This window comes from Zea mays, chromosome 10 (genome assembly GCF_902167145.1).
Source record: "Zea mays cultivar B73 chromosome 10, Zm-B73-REFERENCE-NAM-5.0, whole genome shotgun sequence".
Classification (NCBI taxonomy): Eukaryota; Viridiplantae; Streptophyta; class Magnoliopsida; order Poales; family Poaceae; genus Zea; species Zea mays.
The window spans coordinates 114,809,729-114,825,341 of NC_050105.1; the positions used below are offsets into that span (position 1 = coordinate 114,809,729).

The 15,613-nt window shown below is 41.7% G+C and overlaps 1 protein-coding gene across 6 annotated transcripts; it reads right to left on the reverse strand.

Moving 5' to 3' along the window:
• Positions 1-6,095: 6,095 nt before the first annotated feature.
• LOC100279316 (SNF4) lies at positions 6,096-13,707 on the reverse strand. 6 transcript variants are annotated; one of them, XM_035963014.1, is made up of 14 exons: positions 13,281-13,546; positions 13,087-13,162; positions 11,870-11,977; positions 11,488-11,644; positions 11,261-11,377; positions 11,126-11,185; positions 10,737-10,826; positions 10,544-10,663; positions 9,881-10,022; positions 9,604-9,777; positions 8,971-9,034; positions 7,444-7,513; positions 6,404-6,503; positions 6,096-6,281 (listed from the first exon to the last, which is right to left on the reverse strand). In XM_035963014.1, exons 4-14 carry the CDS (start codon positions 11,563-11,565, stop codon positions 6,190-6,192), a joined length of 1,107 nt encoding a protein of 368 aa, XP_035818907.1. In that variant the 5' UTR covers positions 11,566-11,644; positions 11,870-11,977; positions 13,087-13,162; positions 13,281-13,546; the 3' UTR covers positions 6,096-6,189. The 6 variants fall into 6 exon arrangements, 4 of the variants coding, with proteins under 4 accessions (XP_035818907.1, XP_035818906.1, XP_008661809.1 ...); XR_004852993.1 differs by lacking the exon at positions 11,870-11,977 and having other exon boundaries at positions 6,404-7,322; positions 11,471-11,644; positions 13,281-13,707; XM_035963013.1 differs by lacking the exon at positions 11,870-11,977 and having other exon boundaries at positions 13,281-13,649.
• Positions 13,708-15,613: the final 1,906 nt, after the last annotated feature.

A 15,613-nucleotide genomic window follows, 5' to 3' on the forward strand; every position in this document is an offset into this window, starting at 1 on the left:
ACATGTGTCCTCCTGTCGTCGATGATGTTGTCTGTCCCAGGGAGGGGAGTGGTCGTCGTGGTGCCTCGACCGTCCCCGGGTGGTGCCACCAGTTGAAGCCGTGGCCGACTCGGTCCTGGTAGCCTGACTCCGTGCTGGGATGTCGTGATCTCGGTCGTACTCTTCCCAGCGACGAATCTCGTTCTCGTGTTGTCGTTCATGCGAAGCATTGATGGAGCTCTGTGCGTCCCGGCGACTGTTGATGGTGTGTTGTAGATCATTCGGCGGGTGAGCGAGGGGTAGAAGATGATTGGCTGCTTGAGTGAACAGCCGCCGATAGCCCTCGGCGTCAGGAGTCCGAGGGAGGCCATCAGCTATCCGAGCCAACACCCCTTCGACTTCACTCGGCGTGTTCATGGCTCGGGCGAAGTCGGGGTTCAGGTTGCGCCCGAAGAGTGGATTTTCCCGACGTTGTCTTGTTTCCTGTTCGGCCTGTTCTTGAGCTCGTCGACGATCGCGTCGTCGGGAATTCCTTCTTTCCCTGTAGACACGTTCTTCCGGAGTTTCTCCCATCTCCGAGACCTCGTCTCGTGATATGGTTGTGTCGGGTCCCGCTCTCCGGCTTCATGATGCCGCCGGATATTTCGGCGTCGGTTCCTTCATCGGCGGGATTCCCGCTGAGGAGGTTCCTCTCCAGGCGCAGTCGGCTCATCGTCGGAGATGGGGGCGATTCCACTCTCCCGATGAAGAGGACGTCGGGGTAGAAGGGAGTCGTTGTCGCGATGATCTTCTTCCTGTCTTCCTTAGAGGACGGGGGCACAGGAAGAGCAGCTTGACGACCCGTGGCCTCATTTGCTTCTTTCCTCCTTGTGATCCATGTCCATTCTTCTGTTGGAGAGGTGGACAGCGAAGTTCTCCGAGTAGACGGACCCTTGGTTCTTGGTTTGCTGAAGGCGGTCTTTTTTTGGAGCGCTAGAGGTTGCGCTTTTTCCTGCCTCGCCCCGATTTTCTCGGAGATTTCTGAGGAAGGCTTTCTCTCTGGTGGATCCGCGATGCGATGCAGAGTTCCCTCTTCATCCGCTATAGATGAGATTGTTCCAAAGCAGAACATGGATCCGGGGCGGAGGATGATCTTGTGCTGGAAGGTGACGGCCATTGAGCTAGCTTGGATCGATGACACACCCCCTACCTGGCGCGCCAGCTGTCGGTGTTTTGGGTCCGACCGCACACCCGGGGTTGCCCCTCAAGGTGCTTTTTTAGGTGCAGGACGGTGTCACCAACTGAGCTCGATGGTTCGTGCAAGATGCACGAGGAACAGTGGACAATGGTGTACAGGTTCGGGTCGCTTTGAGATGCGTAACACCCTACGTCCTGGTGAGAATGTTTTGCGTGGTGGATTACAAGGGAGCTCTCTAGTGCGGGGAACGTAGAGAGTTGGGGTGGATGGCTGGGTTGTGAGTGATTCATCTGAAGGGGTGCCCCTGGGTCTTATATACTCGACCATGGGGCATTACATGCAGATATGCTAACAACGCGTGCCTAAGAAATAGTGAACCATCTGAGTCTATCCTCCTATAATTCAGCCGACCCATCCTCGCTTGGTTCCGTTGTACGGGGCTCCTGCGCGGGAAGGTCGGGTCACTGTTGTGATCACTGCTCGAATTCGTTGGGCCGTCTGGGCTTGCACCGACCCGGCCTTGCGTTAATCCGTTCCACTGGTTGTTCCTCCCAGGCCCACGAGGAGATGACCTTATGAATTATGGGGCCCTTGGGTCTTTCGTGATGTCTTTTATCCTTCTAGTGGACCCGGGGGATATCTGTCCCCCACAGTTGGGGGGTATTTATAGCCCCTAACCATTTCCATAGCCGTTGGTGAAGGCTGCTGTCGATGGGCGCACCGGACAGTCCGGTGCGCCACCGGACACCCACTGTTTATTGTAGGTGCTCCGCCATGTCAGCTAACCATTAGGGTTTGGAGCTGGTCGACCGTTGGAACCTTTGTCTTCTTGTGGCACCGGACAGTCCGGTGCCCTCTGACTTCTGCGCTCTAACTTCTGGCTTGCACTGTTCATCGTGGCAGGTGCTTTCGCAGTCGACCGTTGGCGCATGAGAGTCGTTGTTCCGCTGGCCACCGGACAGTCCGGTGACATACCGGACAGTCCGATGAATTATAGCGGAGCGCGCCCTGGAATTACCGAGAGCGACTGGTTTGGAGTTGTACGGCCTAGTGCACCGGACAGTCCGGTGCGCCATTTTCAGCACACTCAAGTCCTTTTTGCTCCAATAAAATTGTGTCCCTAACTGATTTTTTTCTTGGTTTGTGTTGAACCTTATGCACCTGTAATACATGAATTCTAGACAAACTAGTTAGTCCATATGTTTGCGTTGGTCGTCAATCACCAAAATTAATTATAGGAAATGGTTGTCCCAATTTCCCTTTTAGCTACTGACAAGCGAGATCCACGTCTGGATGCACCTATGCCCGCATACTGGTAACTGGTCATTGTGCGGTGGGGCCGGGTCATCAGGATCGTCTTCCTAACAGACTTCACCGATCTCCCGCCCGTGAATCTCGCTTCTATCTCAACCCTTTTCCCCTTTTTCTCGGGCCTCTACATGATCCTCCCAGGTATTTAAGTCAGCTTCCCCGTGACTCCTCTGCATCCCGTTCTACTGACGCCGCGTGACCGTGAGGGCTAAGAGTCGCCACCGAGGGAACCGAGCGAAGGAAGCGCAGTGCGCCGTCACCTATGCATCACGGGCGTCGCCATTGAGCACCAGTCGGGGAGCTTCGCCATGACGCGGGGAATGTTTCCATGGCCGAGCCGTAATGGGATGTCCCTCGGGACGTCTTCAATTCCTCGTCGGAGTACTGGAACCACCGGTCGTCGCGGCCAGCGCTCTGTCGGCTTCCATCTCCAATAGATAACCCCCGCATGTGTTCGCATTCTCTTCCTCTGCGTGTAGCGATGATCGAATCGGTGGTTGGGGCACTGTCTCATGGGATGGTCGCTCGCCGGTGGGCATGCCGCCTGGGAAAATCGCGGGCGCCGCCGTGCTCGAGGTTGTGAGAACAGGAATAATCCCGCGTAGTCTAATTTTGTATGTGCGGCTGGGATCGAAGGGGCTTAAACGATTCGGTTGGGAGGATAGTAACCGTTGAGATCGGGATGAGTGGATGTGATTTGGTGAGGGCGTGGGTGCCGTCCGATCCAACTCAGACGGATGAGATTAGAAGCGAGGTGTACTGGTTCGGATTTCGGTCTCAGTCGTCCGATACAAAACGTACACGTGAGATTTGATCTGAGAAATTTAAATCGGGGGCGTTAGCTTGTGATCGGAGGGCCCTCGGCGCTGTGTTGGTCCGCAGAACCTGGATTTAATCCGAACCATCGGATTGAAATCCTGCGGCCAGATTTCGCGGATACCTCTTCGGCCAGAGATCTTGCATAAGAAACCCTAAGCTTTTTACAAAGTAACCCGGCGTCCTAGCCTTTGGTAGAACTCTTACTAACAGGTCCCAGATTTTATGATTTTAACCCCGAGACTTCTGAAATTCTCACCCGCAGTCCAAAAGATTTCAGAATATAGAAAATAAAACTAGAAAATTGAATTTCGAATATAGAAATAACTCTATAAACTTAGATAATCCATAACTTGCTCATTTCAAGTCTGTTTCAATCCGTCCAAGTTGCGTTAGCTTCGTAATAAAATTATCTAAACTTTGGTAACCTTATTTTAGCATGTAACATGTTTTTAAATAATTAATTTGTTTACCCTATGTTCATTGGATTAACTTCTCTAATTAAAATTAAAGTAATGTTTTCAATCCCTAGTTATAATTTGACTAAAATATGTTTGTTTCTAATCAAGTTATAACTTGGATTAAAATTAAATTAATGGTTTCTTAGGAATATCTTTCTCAAATAATTTATAATAATCAACATAGAACATAGTTTTCATGTTAATCACATAAACCTACGAAAAGTCATAACTTTATAACCTTAACTCTGAATTTAGCGATTCTTGAATCCACGATGTTTGTTATTATGCAGTTGGTTCTTATATTTGGTGTGATGTTAATTTTGCATATACCATGTTTGTTGTATTGCTACGAATAGCAGTGAGGTCACGAGAATCTGAAGAGCAAGTTGGTACCTGGAATCTCAAGTCTCAGGTAAGTTGTGCCCTTAATTACTTTTATTTACCTAATAATGTTATCTATAATCATTTTGGCATGCATAGGCTTAATGTTGATGGGACCCAATAGGTCACCCTAGTTTGGTTATCTTTACACCTTGTTTACCCCTGAACTTTTGGAGAGTCTTTGCTATTGCTCAATATGGTTTTGGGATTAATATTACATTATGATTATGTTCCAATTATACGGTTGTTTTACTTATTGTTCATGACAAGATCATTATATTAATTGGAACATCGAGTTTAACTTGAGAAACACGTGCCACCACAAGGGTGGAATGGGACGCCCTTGGCTGACTAACTAGGAAAGCTAGTGGAGGACTACCTTACCCGAAAGGGGCAAGGGAAGTAGGGAGTAGACGTGTAGGGAGGTTCTCGGGTTGATTTTGCTGCGATGACGGTCAGATGGGGGATTCCTGCATTATTCTTCCTAGAAACTGTAGCGGATTTTCTGAAGCTGGTAGAACTTTGTAAAGGCCTCGTAGTGGATCCCTAGCCATTCACCTCAGAAGTGTCTAAGGGCCTTGCAAACCCTAGCGAGATGGGATACACGACTTGTGGGTACAGGGTACAACCTCTGCAGAGTGAAAACTGGTATACTAGTCGTGCTCGCGGTCATGAGCAGCTCAGGACTCTCGCATGATTAATTTATAGAATTAAATTTAATTTGTCATATGCATTGCATTGTGGGTGTTGTTATCAATTTTGATCTACTACTTATTTGGGTTGGTATCTACTTACATTTAGTAATTGCTAATAAAATTTTGACCAACTTTAAAAGTGATGATCGGCTTTAACCATCCTCTTGGGTAAGCCTTACACTTCACATGGGCTCCCACCTTTGGCGAGTTCATGCACATACCACAACTTGTTGAGCGATTAACATATGTGAGCTCACTCTTGCTATCTCACACCCCCACAGGTCAAGAATAGGTACCGCAGGATGAGACGTATGGAGGATGCTGTGATGAGTTCGTGAGAGGTCTAGGACGTCGTCTCCCAATCAACTTTGGGTGGCTGAATCGTTGTCTTCGTATGATGTAATTATTTAATTATTTTATACAGAACTCATATTATATAATAAAGATGTAACATTCGTTTCTGTACCATAAGTCATCATATATATAAAACTTAATCCTAACACATTTGGTGATTACGTTCGCGCTGAGTTCCTAAAACTCGGGTGTGACAAAAAGTAGCTTTTTTTTCTCTACAGTTTATAATTACTGGCACGTGAGAATAATAGAGGGATTTCAAGCATGAAGCAAATTTTGCTTATGAGAGCAATTTCGTGTACTGTTCAGATTCTCTTGGCAAAAGTACCTCGCCTAACGTCACTCCGCGTCAAGATGAACTAATGATTAAAACAATGGAACATAAACAATGGAACATACACACTTCGCCTGCAGTCAAATCTTCTGAGTTGTTTGAAAACAGAAAATGTAATTGTACAGGAACACCCTGCAAATCCAATAGAACTAGAATGACAAAGCCTCAAAAAAATCATTTGTATGGGGGTTGTTGATGGATCCACGCAAAAAAAGATGTTCGAATTTGAAGAGGTCATTTCACCTCATTCCAAAAAAAATAAAAAAGCCACAAGATTCAGTTCCTTCAAAATTCCCTAGTTTCAAAGACGGTACGAAACTGATTCTGTAGCCTGTATCGATGTTTTAAAAAAACAGAAATCTCGGCCTCTTAAAAATATCGTGATTCGTGAAGCATTCCTAACTTGCAAGTAGCAGTTCTTCAAACCTGCAAATCGTGAAATGTTAGCTGGACGAGTGCAAGAAACAATCACCTGAACACTTCTGCATACTTCTGCTTAGAAGGGCTGCAGCACCTGCCACTGTTCTTTTTTTTTCGGCACAGTTTAAATATGCAGTGTCTGAGGCATAATATCAACCAAAACAAGATGGAAACAAGAAGATGACTATCACATTTGTAAGCTTTTTATTTCGTTTGAACCAAGTACAGCAAGCTTTTTCATGTATGGAATGGCTACACATGCTATCCAAGGAGAAATGTAAATACGTCTCTCAATGAGATGATTCCTTCCACAAATCTGGTACTTTGTTCAATAACAACAAGCCGTCGCACTCCTGATGACAAGACATACCGAGCGTCAGTTTTATACAAGAACAGTATTAACTATTATTTAAAATTAAATTTCAGCTTACTCCTGATATGATCAAGCACATAAATCAGAATCATGCACTAGTACCTGGAATGGACAATCCCTCCAAAACTTCCAGCAAGGTACTCGTCTGTAAACAAGTATGACACTGTCTTCGGCCATGCACCTGGTATTGCACATCCAAAGCCTAATATAGAGTAAAAGACAAGGATTGTATTATTCTCTGAGAACCAATTATGCAAGTCTTATGATGAAATATAAAAACATTAACAACTGCTATAAAGTCAACACTTTGAATGGACGCAGGCAAGAATCACTTCTCCATTTACATTACAAGGTGGCAGCTAAAAAACCTGATATCCACTACTCCCTGTTCAAAACCATCTAGAATCAAATCTCACCTACTCCCACCCTGCTCCCCCACCATAATCAAGTACAATCACTTCACGTCTTCACTAGAGAATCAAAGAGCAGAGCCAGAGAATCTAGGAGCCGAGCTCTGCCAAACAGGCCTGAGTCTATTTTTTGGGTTGTTCTGCCTGCTTCCTCTGATTAGATTCAAAGCAAGTTTGAGGAGCTAATTTACCATCAACTCTCCTTAATCCAATGTTGTCTCCGTCAGACCATATCCTAGGTGCTCTGCCACCACCGTTGAAATGAGCCCCAACCTAAGAACTCATATTTGCACCACTCACCGCATTCAGATCCTACCACGACTATTGTTTTGAGTAGACATTAACAAGCTCTGAAGTATTGACGAGGCAAGTTGCAGCCATCTGGTCAGTTCTGTCACAATCTACAGCTACCACGTTGTTTGCAGCCATCTGGTCAGTTCTGTCAAGATGAAAAGGTAAATAACCTGTTTCGTAATTCAGGATGTGATTCTAAAATAGACTTATTCATATATTAAACATAATGGGCTATTGGACTTAAGAGTGGAACACAAATCTTGTTTGCATTTTCCATTCTGATGGAACACAATACTGCAAAGGACTTGTGTTGAATGCTGGCCATCAAAATCAAAAGCAGAGGAATTGCTGTTTTTCAGTTATGTGAGTATATGCAAAAAAAAAAATGCCAAAGCAGCAGTGTCTGCTAAAATTAAAAAGCAAGAGGAAATGGATTACATTTTGTACGGTCACTTGTTCAAGTTCGATGCGAGCATAAACATCATTCTTCGCCAGAGCCATGATATCACTGCGGAAACAAGCTCAGAATTAGGATACACCAAGAGAACAGCCAAAATGATAAATAAAACTAACAGGGTGTTTCAGAAATCATGTCTTGGCTACTTTCTCTTGATTTGAGGAACTCAAAATTTTGCAGAATGTTATATAGAGAGCATTCCAGAAGAAACTAAGTAATATAATACAAAGGTGACATATTAGGGGATCAGCAATGAAGATAACAGGTCTTTGTTAGGCTTCAAAAAAATTGCCAAGCCAACACAAGTTTCTAGAGTGTACTGTCAATAGTCAAGACAAAGCCCCCTTTTTCATCTTATTGGATGCACCTAGGATGTATTTTGATGAGAAAAAAATCACCAAATCGAAAAAGGGGTTGCTACTTAGGGCTTAGGAGAATGATCAGAAAATTGGTAGCGTTATTACTTTACTGAACATGTCTACTCCTGAATTTCTAAATCGGTACAGACAGAACACTATCGAAAAACCAAATCAAAGTGAAGCTTTCAGGAGTTCTAGACCCACAAGAGACCTTTTTTCTTCCATTTGAAATACCTTGTTGATATGCATCTGGCTATCCAGGGAATAGACAGATGTTACAAATGTCTAAAGCACTGAGTAGGAATTATGTCAAAGGTCATGGAGTGGCTAAATAAGGATAAAGTGGCAATTAGGATTTCATCACCTGAGAATTACCACTTTTTACAGAAACAATTCCTATATATGATTGCATTACCCCTCTCATTCCCTCAAAGATGAATTCCACAAGAAATAAGCAAATCACTTCGACCTTATCAAGTGGGCTCCCAATGGCATTTTGTCATTTTTGTGAGTCAGCTAGCTTAGTTCATTTTCCAGCATGCCATTCTAGTTTATTTCAGCAAGTTTCGACACTACCCAATGACCCAAAGCTTGTAGGACTTGCTCCCTATATATCATCTCAAGAATCTCAAAATACACACCCCTTCCAAAAACCAAGCCATAGGTGCCCAAAATAAGCATTGCTTTCAATGTTGGAAATAACATAAAATCGTATAAGGAATAATATCTTCAAAATGGTTTTAATTTGAGGTGCATTGCGCCATTGTACAAAGGTGCATAGCACCATAGCCACAATGCAACAATTCAACGGGCCGAGGCTAATTGGTTTCATTAGTACTACCTACAGTCATAAAAACATGTCATTTAGGACAAAATTTAGTAAAGCTTTAAAAGCTAAGGACATCAATAACTTTTAAATTATTTAGTCTGAAAACATGTAGGTTAAATGTGTAGAATTCTATTGGAAAATACTTGAAAAAACTCATACTTTGAAGGATTTTAATAATATACTATAGAAGAAACTAATGGTCAAATATATGCATGGAAGACTGTGCAAGTCAAATACCACAATATGTTTGGTTGGAGGGAGTACAAGAAAAATAGAACAGGATAGCAGCATGGCAAAAGTAAATGTTATAGTATGCAAACCTGAGTGAGTAGACATCACGGAGGGATCCATTGTCATCAACTATAGGAATTGAGCTTACTCTATCTGGAGAAGAATGAATAGACATAATAGTTCAATTCAGCAACCATTACTTTATAAAAATGACAGCTCGGAAGCAGCACATGCCAAAAAGGACAGGCTGACAGCACATGCCAAAAAATAATCCTCACTAGAGTAGTAGATTAACAAAACCATCTAAAATGTTGCATAAATTATACTGATACGACCTTGCTCACTAAGTTCTCCAAATGGCTAGTAAAATGCATTTCCTAATGTGCCACTGCAGGAGCAAAATAACACCAATTTGTAGGGAGCAAAGTATACAGATCTGGGTGTAACACTTAGCAAGTTCTGCAGGAATCTATACAGATCTGAAGACTAAAGTGATGTGAGGCTGATGCATGATCCTACTGATCATTTCAGGTGTAATTTTATGTATTTTCCATGGTACATTAGTTCATACGTTTACTGTTGAACTGAAATTATTATATGTAATCTTCAAGAAGAACAAATCACATACTGAAGTTTATTGCATAGTTCGTGATTGTCGTTTATGATCCAAAGAATCAGTTGAAAGTATCAATACAAATGTTGCGTCTGAAATGTCAGCGTACCTTGAAGCAGAATATCCAGGCAGGTATTTAGAGGAGAACTCAGTAGCAAAGTTCTGAGTTGCCTGCTACTTGACCTCCCCGTATGTGGAGACCATGTACCAATAGGAATACTGAGAAGCTGATTGTGCAGAAGGGAACAGCCCTCAGCCTCTTCTTGTAGCTTCGAGCAAAGAACTAAAAGGTATCACCAAGATAAAAAAAGAACATACAACTCAGCACACATGTGAAATTAATCAAATATGAACCAGTATTATAATCTTATAAAACAATATCATACATTTCAAGATCCCCTGTAAGGTTGCAAGATTAAGGAAAGGCACCCCTGATGAATCTGCCATGCACTTAAAGATAGGAACTGAAGATATTTCATTTCTGATTATAGTCAGTGCCACATCCACTAAATTATCTGAATCCTTAACCTGAAGAAAGACATTTAACACCATAAGATTTAAAAATATATATATACTATTACACCTTAGTTACAATCAATACAAAACATTCAAATTAAACTACTGTGAAACCCCCACCCCCGACACACACACATACAAACTCATGTGAAATAATATAGATGATGAAATACACAAAACTCAAAACTGCAGTTCAAATAATTATAGGGACATGATATTCCAAAAAATATATATCTATGTTTATCTTGATTCATTGACAATGTCAGTCATCATGACCATATATATTTTCCTACAATCATTTGATATTTTTTTAGGAAATGATGGCAATAGTGTCAATTTATCTTATTTCAAGACATAAGATGATTTGTAATTTTTTTAACACAAACGGCATCAAGCTTAAATGCTTAATGTTGTATTGGAGACCATATCTAGAATTTCATACAGGTAATATATTTATATTATGAAAGTGCTGATCTTGCAACTGCTTACACATTGAATCAAATGAAAGAATCAGCAAATATATGGAGAAGTACATGGATTAATGGCCTTCTCTGCATGGCAGCACCATCAGGCCCACCATAGAACTGTAGCTTTGCTTCTTTCCAAGCAGAAATGGGCTCTTCGTTGCCAATAACTTGAATGTTTCTCTGCAACTGCATAGCAAATGATAATTAGTAAGAACATAAAATCCTTCCAAGAAGAAACAAAGTAATTTATTCCACCCACCTTTCTCAAGATTAAAACAAAATCTGATGCAGTGAGCATGCCTGTTATGGTTCCCTGACGGTCATCCCAAAGAGGAACCAGAGCAAGACCCTATGAGACACAAAAGGTTTGAAGCTATTCTTAAATTATTAAACTGATGCCACGTATGCAGTGCAGATGAAAGAAGTGCCTGCTTCTAGGAGCGATTTTGTTGTGTTTTTAAACTGCAAAACATAATAGGAAAACAAATTAAACTGCTACTTAAAAAGGCAAATAATTGCTAGCACACCTTTAAAAATTCTTCAAAATGAAATTAAAAACAGAGCAAAGTTGAAATGAGAGCAAACAAGCACCATAGAGGGAAAGTGAACTATTTGAAGCAACTCTAGCAAGCACAGTAACATACATACCTCATCATGCATTATTTTAAATGCTTGTTTAACAGGAAGCTGAGTGTCCAAAACTGTTAACTGAAATGTTCATATGAAATCCGATTATACACATAGTCTAAAGAGAAGTGCTGGCTTGCAAGAAATAAACCTAACCTTGCTAGAAAGGGGAACAACGTCATATATGGTATTGTGTAATAATATTCCAGAGACCACATGGCGGATAACTGCTATTTGCATGCTTGGGTTCTGAGATGATGGCTCCGGGGGCATCTTTGTTTATTTAAGGCCACAGTAAATAACAGACCATTAGTTATCAGGAATATGGAGAACAAGAAAATATAATGTTAAACTTCTGAGACATACTGTTTTCAAAATGGTACCCTTATCCATATTAGTTCCTCTGATAGAAGGCTCTGGCTGCACAACAGGTTGTACATTGTTTTCCACAAGCACTTCATTGCTGATCAGTCCATATTCATCACGTACAAAGGGTTTTGTCTCATCACACCTCCAGACACCATCAACCAAAAACCGGTACTGAATTGCACAAAAATGCCATATAAATGTATGTGGCACAGAAAATGCCACAGGAGAAACAGAATATCTTATGCAAATAGCTGGGCAGTGGGCATTTGTACAGCAAATGTGCACTACTACAGTATCATGTTCAAATAGCTTGCTAACCATTGAACGGAATCAAACCATCACATGTGAACATCATGATTTACAGAACTTGCAATAACAAGGGTGTGAATTTGGTACCTGTGCGCAATGTTATGTCCAAGAATTACATTGATAGATGAAAAAGCGACACATCAAATACACAAATCCATCGTGAATATGTCAAATATATCATGTTTCGATCAATTGCTGGAATTGAAAAACATATTGAAGTTCAAAATAGTTGTCTGGTATATGCAAAAGTAGTTCCATGTAAAGCCAACAGTTAAGGGGCATTCAGGATTCATTTAATCTAACTGCAAGTACTAATTGCTGGGGAAGAAGAGGTGCAATAAAAACTCCATGTACAGAAACCTGAGAGACAGAAGTGTGGCTGTATTTAATCATCACTCACTTTACAATGGCGTTAAATGGCTGCTTTCTGATGCAACAACTGCAATGGCATTCTACCTTACAGGCATTATGTAACGGCCAAAACATCTTGTCGGAAACGAAAGAGACAGTGGGATGTGGGCTGTCCTCCAACACCTATGCTAGGTCTGCCATTATAGGATACAAACTTTATAACACTTTATATCTAGCTATGGATAATGTTCAAGTTCATGCTATGGATACATCTGTCTGTGGTTTACGCAATGTTAGAACTCGTGATTGAACTACAGTACCAAATCAGGCAAGTTTTAACCAGGAGATTTCATCTGGCTGCTAAATTCAAATATGGACACGGAAAGTAAAGGGCCATGTAACGTATCAATAGTTGGCAATGCCTGATACCGCCCATGATCCATGTATATTGAGATCACAAGAATACAAGACGCTTAATTCCAATGGTCAGTTCACATAAGACCGCCATCCCAGCATTTATTAACCACTAACCCTTACGCGCCACACCAAAATCCAGCAGGTACAGCAGTTTGTGCAGAAATAGAATAGCTCTCCAAACATACGTCTGCCGAGAACCTCAACATGACAACACCCACCTGCCACAACTACCAACTAACCGAGATGCATTGCCACCCCACCCCACACCAAACATAGGAGAAACTAGTTCGTCATGATATACAAGCCAAAACACACCAAGCTCGTTTCTAGACAATCATGGAAAGTAACAAGCCACACTAACAAGGACGTCAATCATGCAAAACTAAAAGTCTTACTTCTATGTAGAAGGATACCACCAAGGACTATGAGGCCTAGCTAGCCAGAGCAGAGTAACAAGCAGTGGAAAGGACGAAAGCAATTAACAAAGCACAGAGCAAAGGGCGAGCTGAATCAGAGCAATCCGCGCAGCGACCCACCTGGTAAACTCCGGGGGGCAGATCGAAGACGACCTGGAACACGGCCCCGACCAGCCCCATGGGACACTCTCTCCACCTGCAGCCACAGCAAACAAGAGCAGGAACAAGGAAACAGCATTACACCCCTCACCCTCAGCCACCGAGGCCAAGCACTCCCCCGCCACGACATGGAACCTCTGCGTGGTCGTACTCACCCGGTGAAGCTACCGCAGAAGGTGGCGCTCCGGCCGCCGTACGGCCACGAGAAGCGCTGCAGCACCATGGCTACGGGGAACCCTAACGCGAGAGAGCTAGCTAGCAGCGCTGGCGGCCTCGACGCCGGCGAGACGACCGACCAAACCCTAGCCTCGCGAGACCGAGCCCATCCGCGGGGACCCAGCTGGCCGGCCGGCCGGCCCGTATTATATGGCGAGCGAGGCTGGGGGAGAGCGGGGCAAAGGGAAGCGCACGCGGAAGAGGAAATCTTTGGTGTGAAGGGAGAGCGGGGCTCTGCCCTGCTGGGGTGAAGCGGAGCGACAAGCGAAGGAGGAGTGAGGAGAGAGAAACCTGGGTGTTGGAGCGCGTGTGCGCCTGCTTACGCCGTCCCCGCCTTGTTTTGTTGGTTTCTGCTTTGGGTTGTTGGAGGGTACGGCAGTCTCGTCGCCTCGCTTGCCCAGTGTTGCCACTGGTTTTCTCGTTTCCGCCCTCTCTTTTTTTCTTCTTTTCTTTATTGGTTTTTTGCACTGAAATCTGTGGGGGGCGCTTTGCCTGGCGTGCTGGACCGACGGCGCTGGTTCTTTGGTAGGGCTGGAAATAGATGTCTGAATATCCGAAATATTTGTATTTGTATTCGTTAAAACTGCTAATATAGATATCAATATCCGTATTCGATTTCAATATAGATATCAAATGGATGTATTTGAATTTAATTTATAGTACTTTTCTCTATCCGATTCCATATTCGTATTCGAAAAAATCATTAAAACATCTGATGCTATTCGTATCCGTGAAAAAAAATATGTTTCGTGAAACCATTTCAAACTTAACTTATCACTAATTACTAATTAAAAATGATTTTAAGTTTAATAATATACTAGAAAAATGATATATATATCATTTATTAAAATATATTTATATGATAAATAAATAAATATATAAACCTTATATTTCTAGTGATATTCAATATTAAAATTCAATAGATTTTCTTAAACATTCAATTATAACTCTCCATTTTATCTATATAGTGGACACATCTCAAGGAAGTTCCATAAACATTCAACTATAACTCTCCACTTTACAATATATAAATAAATTTCTTCAAGTTTTCATTTAAGTTTTGGTACACACATTTATATAGGACATTCATTCATTTTAGAATAGAAAATTTGTTTTTCTTGGTACATTTACTATTTTATATCAATTCTAATTTACTTGTATTTGTACAAATGTCACGCATTAAATATCACGTGTTGTTGTTTATCTTTTGTTACATGCTTCGATAGTTTAAAAATATTGTTTATATAATTTTGTTGACTTGGATATGGAGGATCACGAGAAATCTATTTTAATTTAAGTTTGTTTTGACTATCTATTGACTATTTATAAACTTGTACTTAAATAAAAATCCACATATACATATGTTAAATTTTTAGGGTACGTTGTTTGAGTGGAATTGAGTAAATATCCGAATAAGAATTCAGATTCGACTATCCGTTTTGTATTCATAGCGAAGATATTCAAATTTGTATTCAAATTCGGACTAAAATATGGTAAACTGTGGCATTCGAATTCGTACCTGTGCATATTCGATCTGTTTCCACCCCAGTTCTTTGGGTCGGAAGGGAATGATTGGCCGGTGCTCTGACAGAAATGGTCCGAAAAACTTATCTTCTGTTTTTGTTACCATATTCTTTTACTGAAAGGGGAGCAATATAGCCTGAAGTGAAACCGGTTGCGGGGTATACACAAAAATGGATTTAAACAAACATAAAACGGATTAAAAACAAACATATATGCAACGAAAACGAGCGGTCACCGAAAAATTTGGCCAAAATATACAATATTGTACCATCACTCAACAAAATACAATATTAGAAGTTTAGGACACTATAAACATAATTTCACAAGTTTAAAAGTCAGCACAAACACATAAGTTGTTTTAAAAGAAATCAACAATGTGCGCAAAGGTAATAATTTTTCCATTAACATTCATCAATCATCAACCCAAACTTGCGGATATATAAGAGAAAAGGGAGTAGCTTGTAAACCCAAACTTACGGATATACAAGAGAAAAGGCAGTAGCTTGTACGATTGTACTTGTCGTAACAGGCTAACATAATAACATCAAATATTATGCAAGCAATCCTTAATCCACCATGCGATTACAAACATCATGGTTCACAGGCTCGCGTGCAAAAAAATTGTAGCATCATCCACCATGAGTTGCACAGGAGTCCAATAAAGTTTAAACCACAACATAATTATTCACCAAATCTAGTTTATACCATTATAGTTCCTAGTAAACAAGAATAAAGAATCACATATTAA

What these genes read in the sequence shown, in the direction of transcription:
- LOC100279316 (NM_001360964.1), bottom strand. Translation starts at nt 13,348, where the DNA reads ATGGTGCTGCAGCGCTTCTCGTGGCCGTACGGCGGCCGGAGCGCCACC. An exon ending in TTCTGCGGTAGCTTCACCGG is followed by an intron (nt 13,163 to 13,280) that starts GTGAGTACGACC and finishes CTGTGGCTGCAG; the next exon opens with GTGGAGAGAGTGTCCCATGG. An exon ending in CGTGATGTCTACTCACTCAG is followed by an intron (nt 7,514 to 8,970) that starts GTTTGCATACTA and finishes TTGTTTCCGCAG; the next exon opens with TGATATCATGGCTCTGGCGA.